The sequence below is a fragment of the Oncorhynchus gorbuscha genome, linkage group LG02, assembly GCF_021184085.1.
Source record: "Oncorhynchus gorbuscha isolate QuinsamMale2020 ecotype Even-year linkage group LG02, OgorEven_v1.0, whole genome shotgun sequence".
NCBI classification, from domain to species: Eukaryota; Metazoa; Chordata; class Actinopteri; order Salmoniformes; family Salmonidae; genus Oncorhynchus; species Oncorhynchus gorbuscha.
Window position 1 is genome coordinate 85,396,750 of NC_060174.1, and position 18,135 is coordinate 85,414,884.

Consider the following 18,135-nt stretch of genomic DNA (forward strand, 5'->3'; position numbering starts at 1 on the left):
CCATCCAGGGACCAACCAGAATCAACCCTGCTTAGTTTCAGAGAAAAACCAGCAGAGGGATGCAGGGTGCTATGCTGCTCTCTTTGTTGTGACTGAAACACCATCCAAAGTGTAATTAATAACTTTACCATGCTCAAAGGGATATTCAATGTCTGCTTTTTATTAACCCATCTACCAATAGGTGCCCTTCTTTACGAGGCATCGGAAAATCTCCCTGGTCTTTATGGTTGAATCTGGGTTTGAGATTCACTGGGGGAACACTGAGGGACAGATACTTGTACAGTATGTGTGGAGTACAGAGATCATTCAATAATCACGTTAAACACTATCCATGCAGCTCATTATGTGACTTTTTTTACTCCTGAACTTATTTAGGTGTGCAATAAAAAGGGGTTTCATACTTATTAACTCAAGACACTTCAGTTTTTAATTTTGAATTACTTTGTTTAAATTCCAATCTGACATTATGGGGTATTGTGTTGAACCCAGTGACAAAAAGTCAAAATTATATCCATTTTAAATTCAGGCTGCAATACAACAAAATGTGGAAAAGGAGAAGGGTTATGAACAATTTCTGAAGGCACTGTAACTATTATCAGTAAAAACAATCATAGATTTATAGAGCTCATGAGCCGTAAAATAAACATACCTAATCAATGTACCTTATAAATTAGGCATGTTTAGCATTCTGGACAGACTTCAAATAATGTCACAGTACTTTCAAGGTGAGAAAACATTCAGAACATTATGAAATAGAGTAATAGAGAGTTATGACTTTAGGTCGCTGTTTATCTGATTAAGGTACTCAATGCTCCAAATCAAGATGAAGTAAAAGGACAAGGCATCCCTCTAGACTTCAAACTGAAAAAAGGGTCGAAGTGGGAACTAAGGGTGGTTGCTACAGAAGCACAGAGGGTGAAAAGCACAGATGGAAGCATAGCAAGAAGCAAAACAGAATCAGACTGATTCATGCCTTAAATGTGTTGAATCAGAAGTGAATAAACCTAGAGAAAATAACCTTAACTACCACGTACAGCAACACCGTTCAGCATGACTGACAAACTAGGAGGGAGAAAATAAAAGATGGGGTCGCTTTTCCTTTCCAACACTCTAATTCCTTCAGTGTTTTTAGATGGCTAACACAGTGTGTGAATCTGGGCAGATTCATATTATGCTATTTTATTATGCAGCTCTTACAAATGAGATCCAGTGACTTAAATGTGTAAAGCGGCCTTAATAAAACAACCCAAAAAATGGCGCATTCATAAACTGTTCTGGTAGTAAATTAATCTCTATATTTTCAGATTGAATGTTCCCCCTATGCCCGTGCTACTCTACGCATACAGTGGCTTATGAAAGTATTCACCCCCTTGGCATTTTTCCTATTTTGTTTCTTTACAACCTGGAATTAAAATGTTGTTTTTTTTTGGGGGGGGGGGGGTTGTTGTATCATTTGATTTACACAACATGCCTACTACTTTGAAGATGCACATTTTTTTTGTGAAACAAAGAAGAAATAATAAGAAAAAAAATGGAAAACTTAAGCATGCATAACTATTCACCCCCCCCCAAAGTAAATACTTTGTAGAGCCACATTTTGCAGCAATTACAGCTGCAAGTCTCTTTGGGTATGTCTCTATAAGCTTGGCACATCTAGCCGCTGAGATTTTTGCCCATTCTTCAAGGCAAAACTGCTCCAGCTCCTTCAAGTTGGATGGGTTCCGCTGGTTCACAGCAACCTTTAAGTCATACCACAGATTCTCAATTGGATTGAGGTCTGGGCTTTGACTAGGCCATTCCAAGACATTTAAATGTTTCCCCTTAAACCACTTGAGTGTTGCTTTAGCAGTATGCTTAGGGTCATTGTCCTGCTGGAAGGTGAACCTCAGTCCCAGTCTCAAATCACTGGAAGACTGAAACAGGTTTCCCTCAAGAATTTCCCGTATTTAGCACCATCCATCATTCCTTCAATTCTGACCAGTTTCCCAGTCCCTGCCAATGAAATACATCCCCACAGCATGATACTGCCACCACCATGCTTCACTGTAGGGATGGTGTTCTTGGGGCGATGAGAGGTGTTGGGTTTGCGCCAGATATAGCATTTTCCTTGATGACCAAAAAACAATATTTTAGTCTCATCTGACCAGAGTACCTTCTTCCATATGTTTGGGGAGTCTCCCACATGCCTTTTGGCGGACACCAAACATGTTTGCCTATTTTCTTCTGGCCACTCTTCCGTAAAGCCCAGCTCTGTAGAGTGCTTAAAGTGGTCCTATGGACAGATACTCCAATCTCCGCTGTGGAGCTTGCAGCTCCTTCAGCGTTATCTTTGGTCTCTTTGTTGCCTCTCTGATTAATGCCTTGTCCATGAGTTTTGGTGGGCGGCCCTCTCTTGGCAGATTTGTTGTGGTGCCATATTCTTTCCACTTTTTAATAATGGATTTAATGGTGCTCTGTGGGATGTTCAAAGTTTTGGATATTTTTTTATAACCCAACCCTGATCTGTACTTCTCCACAACTTTCTCCCTGACCTGTACGGAGAGCTCCTTGGTCTTCATAGTGCCGCTTGCTTGGTGGTGCCCCTTGCTTAGTTGTGTTTCAGACGCTGGGGCCTTTCAGAACAGGTGTATTTATACTGAGATCATGTGACACTTAGATTGCACACAGGTGGACTTTATTTAACTAATTATGTGGCTTCTGAAAGTAGTTGGTTGCACCAGATCTTATTTAGGGACTTCATAGCAAAGGGGTTGAATACATATGCACACAGCACTTTTCCATGTTTTATTTTTTAGATTTTTTTTAAACAAGTAATTTTTTTTTCATTAGACTTCACCAATTTATACTATTTTGTGTATGTCCATTACATGAAATCCAAATAAAAATATATTTAAATTACAGGTTGTAATGCAACAAAATTGGAAAAACGCCAAGGGAGGTGAATACTTTTGCAAGGCACTGTATAACAACATTTTCATTTTGGATTCGTCCGTAGGTAGAACTTGCAGAAACAACCTCTGCTTACTTGTGACTGCATCTGAGATTCAGAATATTAAACCCTCAGTGTTGATTTGTCTGAAGATACCGTTAATCTATAGGAAGGGTTCCAGTATACTGACATAGGCACAATGTATTGTTTAACTTCACTATGTTTTACAAGTTTTGAAGATCCGGGCAATTTTTTTGCCAATATTGAAGTTAGTAATGGCTTAATAATTAACTCTTAAGTGTCCAGACTAATCGTAAATGTGTGTTTTACCAGAACAGGGTAAAACACTGTAGGCTTATGTGTGTTTTATTTTTTGTGTGTTCATTTTTTGTGTGTTCATGCTCTCCGATTGGTGCACTCACAAGCACACAGCGCCTCTTTACTAACAAATGTGTTAAAGTGCTAGTCACCACTGTGCTGCAGACGACCAAAATAACACTTGGCCAATTTACCTTGACATCTACATGGATTTTTAGTCCACCAAAATAGCAGCCTTAAATTATTTGTCAAAATAGTTTTTGATGTTGTGTTTTGTAGTGATGCGAGCGTTGTTCCTTTCATTTAATGATTAGGCATTAGCATGAATTGATCAATCAGATACCTGTCAAGAGAAAATCTCAATACGACAAAGAATTGTGCTCTGATATCATTTACAGTTGTCATCGTAGATATTGTCCTCATGAAGAGGGACATTGTCCCAAAACAGCTTGCAGAAATGCACGGACTGAAGTTAGCTTCACAATAAATGGAACAAGTTTGAATTGTGTAGACTGAGAATGCCGACACACAGAGATAGAGACGAGACAATATGTTTTCTGCACCTAGCAAATTATACTCTGAAGGTTGGGAGGGGTGGTATGTGGGGTAGGAAAGGGGGCTGTCTAAATAACAACATCCCATGGGGAGAGAAGGACAAAATACACCAGAACTGGGTAAAACACTGTAGGCCTATGCGAGTGTGTGTGTGTGTGTGTGTGTGTGTGTGTGTGTGTGTGTGTGTGTGTGTGTGTGTGTGTGTGTGTGTGTGTGTGTGTGTGTGTGTGTGTGTGTGTGTGTGTGTGTGTGTGTGTGTGTGTGTGTGTGTGTGTGTGTGTGTGTGTGTGTGTGTGTGTGTGTGTGTGTGTGTGTGTGTGTGTGTGACAAACACACACAGACACTACTGTCACCAGAACCGGCGAAAGGGAGGGGGAGGGCGGAAATTTGGATGGCGCCCCCCTTCCACCACCCATTAGCTGAAAAAAAGTAGGTCCCCAACCCTACTTCCCTAACCTTTCTATGAAACGTAACTTAACGTAACAGGCATAAGAGAAACACCTCAGTGGAATTCCCACATCCAGTTTTCAGTGGAAAAGGAAGCTATAGGGTGAAAATAGATGTATCTCTGAAAACCGGAACATCCGGTTGTTGGTAACTCCGCTAAGGCAAATGCAAACAGACACACAGGCTGGGGGCAGTTGGCAATGCATCCCTGGAGCGCAGTGGCTGGTCCTTCAAGGAGATCAGAAGGAAGATGCATTATGCATGTGGCGCTGGGAGCTTGGGGGGGATAGGTGGTCGCGGCTGGATGGCTAGACTACACGAGGTGGTGATAGAGAGGAAAAGCATTCGGGTTAGGTTAGTGCTATCTCTCTGCAGGAGGGAACAAGGAAGGAGGGAAGCACTTACGGACTGGCTCTGTCTTGAAGTTCAGAGGAGTGCTGCTCTCGCCCTCACCCTTGCCGTTGATGGCAGACATCTTGACCTCATAGAAGGTCTCGGGCTTCAGGCCGACGATGGTGATCATGCTCAGGCCTGTCGGAAAAAAGTGGGATTTTAGAAAGCTCCATTAAAGACATTGATACAGACCTAGTCACCCGGCTGGCTGATGAAGCCCACTTGTAATGTCTTGGATGGCTCAAGGACAAGGACTAGATTCAACCCTGGGCCGATTTTTTGTTGTTGAGTGGATGGTCAGCAGGCCAGACATAATTACAAATCATTTGTAGACTACAAATTGACTGCAAGAAGCCCAAACCCATATAATATTTGACTAAAACATAATCATTTCAAACCTTGCTTACATTTGTATACGATCACTCTACTATGCATAGGAATACTCTGGAATAGATTTCCTAAATTAAAATTACTTGGAGCTGATTTGCTGGTGTTTTTACAGTCTTATATCCCAAAATTGCTCAGAAAACTTTAAGGGCCAAATAAAATTACCCACGGGTCTCCAGTTGGGGAACCTTGCTCTAGGATGAGTGATGCAATGGGAGGCCTCTGCTAAGAGGAGCAGAGGGCAGGACAGAGTGATGGCTGTTATTGTGATCTCCTCTCTGTCGAGGAGCAAGACAGTGTGGTGGAAAAGAGAGTGATCTGAGAGGGGGTATGTTGGCACTGTTTTTTGTGTATGAGCGAGCGTAGAGGCTGGCCCTTGTCTGTTTGAGTGAGTGGGGAGGTTTATTGCTTGACACTGTGTGTGTGAGGATGTCATATGTTTAGGTTGTCTGTGTTTTGTTTATGTGTGTGTGTGAATATTTTCTAGTCCATAACTAGGTATCTGTGTGTGTTTGTTGGCAGGCCTTTCACAGTGCAAATGTCTATTGGCAGGCTGTTATGTGTGTGTCTGTGCAGAATTGCAGTCACTGGGGTGTGAACCAAGTTGTCTTTAGTTTGGGTGCTTGTGTGTGTGTGTGTGTGTGTGTGTGTGTGTGTGTGTGTGTGTGTGTGTGTGTGTGTGTGTGTGTGTGTGTGTGTGTGTGTGTGTGTGTGTGTGTGTGTGTGTGTGTGTGTGTGTGTGTGTGTGTGTGTGTGTGTGCGCATCAGGCTGGGCTGTGACAAGTGGCCCCTGGGTTCTGGGCTGACAGAGCAGCCTGTCAACAATCTGCTGATATATCCCATGTGAGAGTAAGACAGACAGACCAACAGATAGAGTCCTGCATCAGAGTCATTAGAGTCCTGCATCAGGTTGGATACCCACGGTTGCCACAGTTGACCCGCAACAAAAATCAGCTAGTGGGTGGAATGAAAAAATGATTTCAACCTGCAGGTCAGCTCGCGGTTCAGAACAATTATATTGCGGGTCAGAAACATTAAATAAAATGTTAAAACATTAAAACATTTACAAACCCAGGAGCTTGTTGTGTTGTGTTGCGAATCACATTCTGTGAGTTTACATACACTTAGGTTCGAGTCATTAAAACTCATTTTTCAACCACTCCACAAATTTCTTGTTAACAAACTATAGTTTTGGCAAGTCTGTTAGAACATCTACTTTGTGCATGGCACAAGTAATTGTTCCAACAACTGTTTACAGACAGATTATTTCACTTATAATTCACTGTATCACAATTCCAGTGGGTCAGAAGTTTACATACACTAAGTTATTGTGCCTTTAAACAGCTTGGAAAATTCCAGAAAATTATGTCATGGCTTTAGAAACTTCTGATAGGCTAATTGACATCATTGAAGTCAATTGGAGGTGTACATGTGGATTTATTTCAAAGTCTACCTTCAAACGCAGTGCCTCTTTGCTTGACATCATGGGAAAATCAAAAGAAATGAGCCAAGACCTCAGAAAAAAAAGTTGTAGATCTCCACAGGTCTGGTTCATCCTTGGGAGCAATTTCCAAACGCCTAAAGGTACCACGTTTATCTGTACAAACAATAGTACGCACCATGGGATCATGGGACCTCACAGCCGTCATACATTGGTCCTAGGCTGTCATTGAAAATAAGAATTTGTTCTTAACTGACTTGTTAAATAATACAAATAATAATAATAAAAATAAATGTTGTGGGGGCGCTTTGCTGCAGGAGGGACTGGTACACTTCACAAAATAGATGGCATCAAGATAATAACATTTCTGTGGATATATTGAAGCAACATCTCAAAACATCAGTCAGGAAGTTAAAGCTTGGTTGCAAATGGGTCTCCCAAATGGACAATGACCCCAAGCATACTTCCAAAGTTGTGTCAAAATGGCTTAAGGACAATGAAGTCAAGGTATTGGAGTGGCCATCACAAAGCCCTGACCTCAATCCCATAGAAAATCTGTGGGCAGAACTGAAAAGCGTGTGTGAGCAAGGAGGCCTAAACCTGACTCAGTTACACCAGCTCTGTCAGGAGGAATGGGCCACCCACCTATTGTGGGAAGCTTGTGGAAGGCAACCCTAAACGTTTGGCCAAAGTTTATTAATTTAAAGGTAACCCACTGGGAATGTGATGAAAGAAATAAAAGCTGAAATAAATCATTCTCTCATTATTTCACATTCCTAAAATAAAGTGGTGATCCTAACTGACCTAAGACAGGGAATTTTTACTCTGATTAAATGTCAGGAATTGTGAAAAACTGAGTTTAAATGTATTTGGCTAATGTGTATGTAAACAACTGTATAGGCTACCAGCCATGCATGCAGTGGATCAGGGAAATGTCTATTATTTGTGTAGTGCTGAAATGTATGTTTCATCCTCCCACGTTAAAATAAGTTGCCAAGTGTACTTTCCCTGGCTAGCCTAGCTCACAGAAAAATGTCTAACGTAGGATAAATAAAAAGAAAGGTTATGAAATAGACCTAAACCATCGTGGAAACAGGTGCTGCAAAAGTAAAATCCCCAGTTTGGTTGGGAAGGATTTGGGACTCATTGTGGACAAGGACAACAACCCGGTAGCTGGATACACAGCCAGCAAAAAGTGCAAGCAGGTATTTGTTGACGATAGGCTAACTCAGTTTATTATCCGTTTATTATGACTTTAATTCAGGCTTTCGTTCATTCAGACCTTATGCGGCCATATCAATGGACACGCGCAGGATTCTAGCCCACAAAGACTTCTAGCCCCTGACAGATTTGGCGCGTTGTGCTGCCACACTGATAATCAAATTCTAATATCTACCCCAATATCCTACATATGTTTTGATGGGTGGCATATAGCCTCGCGGTTAAGAGTGTTGGGCCAGTAAACAAAAGGTCCCTGGTTTGAATCCCCGAGCCGGCAAGGAAGAAAAATCTGCTGTTCTACCCTTGAGAAAAGCAGTTAACCCCCAACACCAACTGCTCCTCGGGTGCAGTGGATGTGGATTAAGGCAGCCCCCCGCACCTCTATTCAGAGGGATTGGGTTAAATGCGGAGGACACATTTAGGTTGAATGCATTCAGTTGTGCAACTGAATAGGTTTCCCGTTTCACCTTATATTTTATTTACATGTTATTTATCCAGGACCCATTGAGGTGGATTTGTCTCCTCCAAGAGAACACTGGCCAAGACTCAATATGAAAGGTATTGATAATGCTCTGACTCTAGGCTTGTTTCTAGCCTACTCCAGAAACATTTCTGTATGTATATGGCTCTGGTCTACTGGCAATGTCATCTTGTTCGTTCGTTAGTTAGTTCTCTGTCTGTCTGTCTGTCTGTCTGTCTGTCTGTCTGTCTGTCTGTCTGTCTGTCTGTCTGTCTGTCTGTCTGTCTGTCTGTCTGTCTGTCTGTCTGTCTGTCTGTCTGTCTGTCTGTCTGTCTGTCTGTCTGTCTGTCTGTCTGTCTGTCTGTCTGTCTGTCTGTCTGTCTGTCTGTCTGTCTGTCTGTCTGTCTGTCTGTCTGTCTGTCTGTCTGTCTGTCTGTCTGTCTGGAGAAGGTTGTTTGTGTCTGAACAGGATGGTTATAAAACCTTTGGGGGAAAATGTTGGTTGTTTCTTGTTTGCGAATTTGTGACCTCATAAGCCTTGAAGATGGGGGGGGGGAAATGTTTTTATGGGGAAAGAAGGAGGAAAAAAATAAGTTTTCATGGTATGGTTTCCGTCCGTCCGTCCGTCCGTCCGTCCGTCCGTCCGTCCGTCCGTCTGTCTGTGAGACTCACCATCCTCTGCGTCGTACTCCCTGCTGGTCCAGTCTTGGCCCTTCATGCGCCACTCGGCCCGATATTTGAGGATGGCAACTCCGCCGCTGGCATCGGGCTCCTCAAACTCTACAACGGCTGTACTGGAGAAAGGCTCCACGCGCTCGATGGCGGGCGCCGACGGCACATCTACACAACACAACAGAAACATACAGGTTTAATCCTGTCCCTGGAGACCCACAGGATGTGTAGCCAATCAGGATCAACGATTTCAAAGATTCAAGCAATCATAAAGAGAAATGTGCCAGATTCATCCAATCATAGGGCCACATGTGAAGAGATCAGTCAATAACGGTTTCAAGGTGCTGGCAGTCTCATGTTACTACAGGTGACGGGAGCTACAGTACATGTGAAATGCTGTGCCAACTGCAATGGAATAATGCTAATTATATCTTCCAAATCCTTTTGGCAAGTCTCAGGCACTCAAGAACATGTTGGGATGATATTCTGAGAAGCACATGGTTTACTGACACAGGGTGCCTAAAAAACTAGCTTAAAAAACGAGCTTAAAAAATGTAAGCATGGTTCTCCCATTGGTGCACTCACAAGCACACATTGCCACTCTACTAAAAAAGGTGTTAAAGTGCATGTCACCACTGTGTTGCAGACGACAAAAAAAACACTTGGCCAACTACCCATGACATCTGCACTGCTTTATAGTCCGCCAAAATAGCAGCCCTCAATTTGCACTAAATGCCAATATGTCTGAAAACGCCCTGGAAATTATACCCATTATGTTTTTATCACAATGGCACTTCACCTTAACAACTGAAAAGTAACTAATCTTGAAGCTATAAACAGTAAGTCAACCTCCAGATGTGATGTATGAAACTAACAGAGAAAAATACTTGAGGTTTCTAAAGTAAAATCAAGACCAAACTTCACGGTGGGCCTCCGCTGAACTGTTCCAGAAATGGTTGAGACTGCTTGAGGTGTGGTAATGACACTGGGCAGCTGTACTATATGCATTGGATTTTCCTTCCATTTAAATGAAAATACAAACCTCTATTGCTATTTTGGTTCAGCTATACAGTTTCATAATGAATTCACAATCAATTAAACAATAACGAATACATATGAATCTGAATATATCTTGGTGAAATCATTGTGTACAGTATATTACAGAGTAAGCCCTGTTTACTGACCTGCTTGGATGAGGAGGAACTCCTTGGACTCTGTTCCGATTAAGTTGGTGGCTGTGCAGTTGTAGCTTCCAAAGTCATTCTGGGAATCTGGGGTGACCTAGAAGAAGAAATAAGATGTCTGCATCAACAACATCTTCTTCCTTCAGTGATCTGACATACCCCAGACGATAGCAGTGCCTTTTGTTCCTCACCACTTGCACACGTCTTGCTCAATAATTATCAAGTTGTGGGGGCGGTTGGACCCTCCGGCGGCACCATTAACCAGGCATTTTAGTGTAAATGTACCAGCGGCTCATACAGGCCTCTTTGTGCCACAGAGAGTGTTCTGGGTTCATGGGACTCGGGGCATGAAACTCACTTTTGAATGGGAAGTCTCACTGCCCGAGATTCAGCACAGCAGGTCATGCATGCTGACTGTGTCTACCCAGGTCCTGGGAACAGACTCAAGGGTTGTGTCCCATATGGCACCCTAATCCCATTATAGTGCACTACTTAGACCAGGGCCCATAGGGTCAAAATTAGTGCACTATAGGGAATAGGGCGCAATTTGGGATGCAGAAACATGTTCTATGTTCTGCTTGAGAAACCCAGTTTGAGCTTGCGTTTTAACATCTTTAAAAAAAATAGTTGTCAATCCCAGGAGGAATGTAACTACTGAGGTTACATCCTTTAGAAAGGCACTTAAACCATCTTAGCCCTATTGTACCATACCTCGAGGTAGCTAATGGCTGGTGTGTTGTAGATCTTGACGTTGGTGGTGTTCGCGCTAGGCAGCTGCTGGCCATCTCTGAACCACACCACCGAGGCCCCCGGATGGGCCAGAACCTCACAGCTGATGTTGGCAGCGTTCCTTTCCCAGGTGTAGATCGTCACTGAGCCCTGGATCTTAGGAGCATCTGCAATGGCACGGGTGGGTCACCAGAAGGTCAACACACAGACTTCTGTTTATAAACATACTGCAGCAGACATAGCAACCTGTCCACCACAGACATAAAATCTATGAATAGCTGAAACACTATCCTGAATAAATACTAGAATACTATATTACTAGTACTCAGGGTGTTTTTTTTTATTGTTCTGGATACGTCTCCCACAGCAAGCACTATACTAAAAACATTTTACATTACATTTTTGTTTTTTCTATGAGGACATAAGGCTGTATACATCATATCGTGAGCATAATAACTTTGTGCTACACCATGAAATACAATCACAGAAGCTGCTGTGGTTAGTTGCATTCAAGGAAAAAGTGTTGAGCCAGCAACTCAGTGTAAAAATAACGCTAGATAAGACAGAGGCTGAATCTTCATTCGGCACCTCTACATGATACATACATTTGTTTTATTATAAAGCTACCGTGTAAAAAATACTTTTTATTTGTTGGTGTATATGATTCTTTGCTTTGCCTTTAAATGGCAAGCATAGATCAACCAGTGGTCAGTAAAACACTTTCACTTAATGCCACTCTATGCACTCTATTTAACTGATTCACTGCAGTTGCTATAGAGCCATCACAATTTATTGATCTAGCACACACCCCTCAAGCGTTTTAGTCAAGCATGTTTTATATTGTAAATAAGTAACCCTGGGATTCACTGGCCCCACATAAACTGTGTAAAATATTGTACTTCTCTCTAATATGTCCCTGATACTATGGTCTCCCATGACACTGCTAGGCCTTGGTTCAAGTTCCAACCCTGGGTACTTTATGCCATTGCTGTCCCCAGCTGTTGGGATTGATGGACATCGCTAAATCGGCAGATTCTCCATCCCGCTCCCCCTATAAGGCCTTGCTCCTTTTCTGCAATCTCATCCCACTCTCTGAATCTGTGACAAGCTTGTGACCACGACCCTGCCATTCAATTACTCCAGACTGGCCCAGCTAAATGGATTTCTCAAAATAAACCCTGCTTATCGAGAGGAGAGCTAAAACAATCATTGTTTTAATAAGATATTCATGCCAAACAGACTGATGTGCACTGAAAGAGTCAAGGCCAAACAGAAAAGACATTAACACTTTCCTATCAGCACATGGGTAGCACAAGCAAAGATCGCACACCACAGATAATGGAAATTGAGTGTCTCAATTGTCTCAATCCTCCTATGTGTAGATACTGTCCTGATTGTACAATCTGGTTGAGTTTAATTTTGGAGGGAGAGAGCTCTGCTCAAGACAAAGCACCTTTTATTTTCACTAATTACTGTGCAACACTGAACTAACAACCTGATTACCCACTAGCCAGACTCCGGCTAAACGCTAGTCCTCACAATCCTATCAATTGTTTATTGTGATGCTATCTGGTTTTCGGAGCAGATTGCCTGTGTTTTGGGAAAGGGAATTTAATCCAATTAGACGTTCATTATTGGGTACATACTGTATTTTTTTCTCTCTCTTCCTTCTCCATATTCATGGAACATTTGAATGGGCAAAAATGAGATTACGCATGATTTGGCTCTCACTTGCCTGTGCACAGCTCTGTGTTATGTACCGTTAGCTGGCTGTGACTGTAATCTGATGCGTCTGGAACTCATTAACATTGAAATTTACTAGCCCATATTCCGTTTGTAAGCCAGAAAATTCAATTCAATCTTTGGCAAGCCTACAAAGCTGTCCTTACAGACTTCTAGATACTGTGAACAATCCATTAAAATCTACTGACACAGCAGAAAGGAAAAGCAAAGGGTCAAAGGTCATGGGTCCATGTCTTCTGGTGTAAAGTGTGTCAAATTCAAGAGTAGGTGTCTTTTGGTAACTTCTGATCCAGCAAGAATTTCTTGGACTATCCCTCTCCATGACAATCTCATCGATAAAGTATAAAATTGTTATTTGCAAATGGTCGTGAGGATTCAGGAAACTTTTGAAGATACTGGTAAAAAATGGTATCAGTGAAAACGGATGTGAGGTGTGATGTGAAAAGTTAGAGACAGATAGGTGTCTTACAGCGCACTTCCAGGTACATGGTCTGCTGGTCCTGACCAATGGAGTTGCGGGCAGTGCAGAGGTACTGGCCAGCATCGGTGAACTGCACGTACTTTAGGGTTAGAGAGGACACCCGTGCGTGACTACGCACCATTACGTTCCCATCAAGACTCTACGAGGAAGAAAAGAGAAGAACCACAATGAACACTTTGACTATTTCATGTTTTTGGATTACTTGACCACTCAAGGTGCAACCTTCTTTCTTCGGTTTTAAAATGTATTTTTTTCTGTGCACCTGTCAGAATTTGGACAGAATTTCATTTTCCTAGATGTGTCTTTTTATACACAATTCCTTAACAAAATAGTGCCAAATAAAGATGGCAAACATCCACCGGATGTTTTTAGATATTATCTGGGCTGCATTGCAGGAGGTGGCGGGGAAACCAAACACATCAATAATGGAGCAAATCAATGCAGCAGGTTTTCTAAAAGCATGTCTGAAAACAAATCCAACAGCTATACTTCCAGCTTGCTTTGGGCTTCACACAGCTTCACACAGCTTCACACCAATGAGCAGAAATACATCTACTTGTTAAGGTACTAACACTCTCTGACTATTTTCTAAACAGCGTTCCACACACTTCAGCTTTTATTTGATTTGAATAATAGATTCAGAATTGATACATGAGGCCATCCCTACTGTGTTATCTTCTCTGAGTCGTGAGAATGGCTGTGCAGCACTGTAAAAACAGCTGGCTGAGGATCTGAAGAGTGCCCTACAACCTTTTCAAAGGGCAGCATTAATCTTGTGTTAAGGGAACTTTAAAGCAAGCATCTGCTCCTGTGTCTTATGAGCCTGAATATAAATAATGCAGCACATCTAAGTGCAGAGGATGTTTTCATTTATTCTATGATAAAGAGCTCATTTCATTGACAAAATCAAAATGGTACTGAAACTCAATATGGCATTTAATGGGAAGACTGGTTAATGAATGGCACACACTGATATCAAGGAAAACATGAAAGTTAATTGACCCGTTTTAACCGTTGAGAAGTCTCTTCCCTGACACATTTTAATAGATGTATTAGTCATGCCAGCTGAAACCCTATTAGATAAGCTGTCAAAAGATGTAAGATGTTCATCATGCTCGTACTGTCAGTAGTAGACTTAAACACATTAAACTAAGTCACGCCATCTTGCAAATGTTTCATGGCAAGCAGGACGCCAGTATCAAAATAGGTGTGGTGACACTAACAAATGAGTAAAGGGTGCATCATAACTTATCTGGAAAGTCTATGCATCTCACAGTATCATTAAATCAATAGCACTGACATGTACATCATCAATCTACATCAATCGAATTGTTGGATCAGTTGTGGGGAATAGTCAGCAAATGATCTTCAGGTCAATGTTTCTGAGACAGAACTTGTTTATTACTGTATGTATGACATCATGTAACACCCTTTGGGAGGTCTTCTTAAGTCCACAAATTACTTGTTCAATGGCCAGAGGGGATTTGGTCTGTATCGCACATTTGGGGCTTTGCAATTCAATCTATTCGGTAAGTCGATTTAAGGTGGGATGGCTTAGTCATGATCCAAAGACATTGAGTTCTTTAAATTATAGACAGGCTTTTTGGAGCGTGGATCCCATCCCGTTTATGCCTCACACTCCATAACCTGTTAGTATGCAGGGCTGTCTACATAGCAGCTTCCTCGCCAAATAATTGGTGGTAAGCTACAGGGCCTTTCTTATTACATGTGTTCCGAGGCGGGGGGAAAATGTCATATATATGCAGTGTGGACATTGCTTTACATTGTGAGGGTCGGGCGCACGCTAGCAAAGCTGAGGCACGATTCATGTCACACCTTCCCCTCGTGCAGATATTCTTGTGTAGTCACATATCAAGAGGAACAGGAGAGAGAGAGAGTGAGGGAGCTTTGCAAAAGGGAGGCTTTGCAATGTGGTCCCATAATACAATTCTGTGTCTGTGGCTCTTATCTCCTCTAATAAAAAGTGCAGAAGCATCATTCTGCCAACCCCTTTTCTCGTTCTAATAAAAGTTCAAGGAAAATAGGATGGCTGGCTGAGCCCAGGAACAAGAGTGAAAAACCCAGCTCGATGTCTCACCAAGCATTCAGAAACGGTCGTGCCCGCTGGGGATGGGTGTCTCGCTTCTCTCTCAAAAGGTGTCATGTCTGAAGTAGGCCAGACTAGAGTGTGCTACGGACGCCGTGACACACTTACAGTGGGGTTTTGCTAAACTGACCAACTGACCCGTCGTATTGAGGGTGAACCCAAGAAAGCATGGATAAATCCTCTACCCATTGTGCCCATGTCAGTAATTGACACTACCAGCGTACATGTGGCAAATGTTGACTCAAACAATGGTGAAAAGATCAGAGCAGCTTATTCCAAATATCAAAAGCAAAGACATGGTATGACATTATGTGGAATGCAAACTACTTTTCCTACAAACTATGTGTCTATAATACCAGGGACTAAGACAGCTGGAACACTACTGGGCATCTGAAAAGAAGGATTTAGCAACACTAGTTATCTACTGAAGCTACGCTAAAATTAGCTAAGCATTGGAGGGCCAAAATACACTACATAACCAAAAGTATGTGGACACCTGCTCATCTAAAATCTCATTCCAAAATCATGGGCATCAATTTGGAGTTGGTCCCCGCTTTGCAGCTATAACAGCCTCCACTCTTCTGGGAAGGCTTTCCACGAACACTTCTGAGGGGACTTGCTTCCATTCAGCATTAGTGAGGTTGGGCACTGATGTTGGGCGATTAGGCCTGGCTCGCAGTCGGCGTTCCATATAATCTCAAAGGTGTTCGAGGGGATTAGGTCAGGGCTCTGTGCAGGCGAGTCAAAATCTTCGACAAACCATTTCTGTATGGACTTCGCTTTGTGCACGGGGCATTGTCCTGCTGAAATAGGAAAGGACCCTACCCCAAACTGTTGCCTCAAAGTTGGAAGCACATAATCGTCTAGAATGTCATTGTATGCTGGAGCATTCAGATTTCCCTTCACTGGAATTTAGGGGCCTAGCCCAAACCATCAAAAACAGCCCCAGACCATTATTCCTCCTCCACCAAACTTTACAGTTGACACTATGCATTGCAGCAGGTAGCTTTCTCCTGGCATACGCCAAAACCAGATTTGTCCGTCAGACTGTCAGATGGTGAAGTGTGATTCCCTCCAGCGAATGCATTTCCACTGCTCCAGAGTCAAATGGCGGCGAGCTTTACGCCACTCCAGCCGACGCTTGGCATTCCGCAAGGTGATCTGCTCGGCCATTGAAACCCATTTCATGAAGCTCCTGACAAACAGGCATTGTGTTGACATTACTTTCAGAGGGAGTTTGGAACTCGGTTGTGAGTGTTGCAACCGAGGACAGATGATTTTTACACGCTACACGCTTCAGCACTCTGTAGTCCCGTTCTGTGAGCTTGTGGGGCCTACCACTGTCGACACCTTCCTAATATGTGGTTATGAAATCAACGATATGAGAGGAATTAATGCAAAATGAGGAGGGACTGAACTTGAGAGCAAGTTGCAAATTTGCAATCAGAACATCTAATGTAAAATGGACGTTCAAAAGGAAGTGTCTCATTTCATAAACCCGAATTGGACTTCATTAGTCTGGAATCGTTGTTCGTAGACATTTCCACTTCACAATAATAGCACTTACAGTTGACCGGGGCAGCTCTAGCAGGGCAGACATTTGGTGAACTGACTTGTTGGAAAGGTGGCATCCTATGATGGTTCCACGTTGATATTCACTGAGTTCTTCAGAACGGGCCATTCTGTGTGCTTGATTTTATACATCTGTCAGCAATGGGTGCAGCTGAAATAGCCGAATCCACACATTTGAAGGGGTGTCCACATACTTTTGTATGTGAATTAAATTATTTGAATTCTGAATGATCAGAATTTCAGTTATGAAGATCCAGTATGTTGGCTGTGGGGTGATTATCTAGGCTACATGGCCATCTTCCTGAACTGATACTCAAAACCTAAAAACTGACGTTTGGGTTTTCTGATGTGAATTCATGGTTGGATGCCAGAGTAAAGATCAACTGAGACCTGAATTAATAATGAAGATGTTATAGATACAAGAAGCTATGTTTTCCAATGAACAGAACTTCAGAGTATTTTTTTGTACATGCAGTGGGATTCATTAATAACGGCTTGCAAGATGATAACTGGGAGTTTTCATCTGTAGTTAAAACTCTGGGAAACTTATTTTCCCCAATCCACACCATTCATATGTCACTGAATCATTCATTATAAACACAGAACACATGTTGATGAATATTCAAACAAAATCAACAGTTATGCCTAATGTGACAGAGACATTGAGATTGTTGAGTAAATGCTTCGGATATTTACCACAAAGGCATAAGCATTACTTGAATTCTTATATATTATTTATTTTTCTTTCTTTCTAACAAGCAGTGGAGTAGACAATATTAAGGTGCATCTCTATTTTAGGGTTTTCTTGTGCAGTCTACAGCATGGCTGGTTAGTGTTTTCAAAAGGCTCAGCTAGATTGGCTTGGCTTGGTCCACGGCAGAGCAGAGAGTGTTGGCTAATTGAGGTTTTTCAATGTTGCCTGGCTAAACAGGACTCGCAGTCACGGGGACGAGCCTGGCAGTTATCACACCATGAATGGGAATGAAAACAGCTACAAGGAAGTAGACCTGGAGCATCTGCAGCTATGGGGTAACCGTCGACACCTTCCTAATAAGTGGTTATGAAACCAACGATATGAGAGGAATGAATGCAAAATGAGGAGGGACTGAACTTGAGGGCAAGTTGCAAATTAGCAATCAGAACATCTAATTAAAAATGGACGTTCAAAAGGAAGCGTCTCATTTCATAAACCCGAATTTGACTTCATTAGTCTGGAATCATATTTGTGGTAGATTTTGGAGAGTTTGAGAAAAGGCTGGGGAAAAAAAGCCAACACTGATGCTCTGCAGTGAACAGGGTTTGTCTAGATCCAGTGTGAAGCACTGGATCTGGAGTCTGGCTACGTGTTCAGCAGCCATACCTCGAACGTCTCGGGCCGAGTCCAAGAAGCCTGGAGAGGACAAACACACAGGGAACAACACACAAAACAGCGGGGGAAAAAGCCTTTAAAAATTAACCCTCAAACACAAAGCTCAAGACATGCATTGCATTGAAAT

The 18,135-nt window shown here is 42.3% G+C and overlaps 1 protein-coding gene across 22 annotated transcripts in view; it reads right to left on the reverse strand.

The window, feature by feature from the left end:
• LOC124011985 (neural cell adhesion molecule 1-like) overlaps positions 1 to 18,135 on the reverse strand; it is a 332,951-nt gene that overhangs the window by 38,825 nt on the left and 275,991 nt on the right. For 14 of the 22 annotated variants that reach the window (XM_046325346.1, XM_046325330.1, XM_046325312.1 and 11 more), the window contains exons 9-14: positions 18,000 to 18,029; positions 12,949 to 13,099; positions 10,719 to 10,903; positions 10,008 to 10,104; positions 8,824 to 8,991; positions 4,655 to 4,780 (exon numbers count right to left, since the gene is read on the reverse strand). In XM_046325346.1, the coding sequence (XP_046181302.1) occupies positions 4,655 to 4,780; positions 8,824 to 8,991; positions 10,008 to 10,104; positions 10,719 to 10,903; positions 12,949 to 13,099; positions 18,000 to 18,029 (757 nt within the window). Of the gene's footprint in view, positions 1 to 2,152; positions 2,156 to 4,654; positions 4,781 to 8,823; positions 8,992 to 10,007; positions 10,105 to 10,718; positions 10,904 to 12,948; positions 13,100 to 17,999; positions 18,030 to 18,135 lie in introns of all 22 variants that reach the window. The other 8 variants (XM_046325320.1, XM_046325416.1, XM_046325429.1 and 5 more) reach the window with 3 other exon arrangements.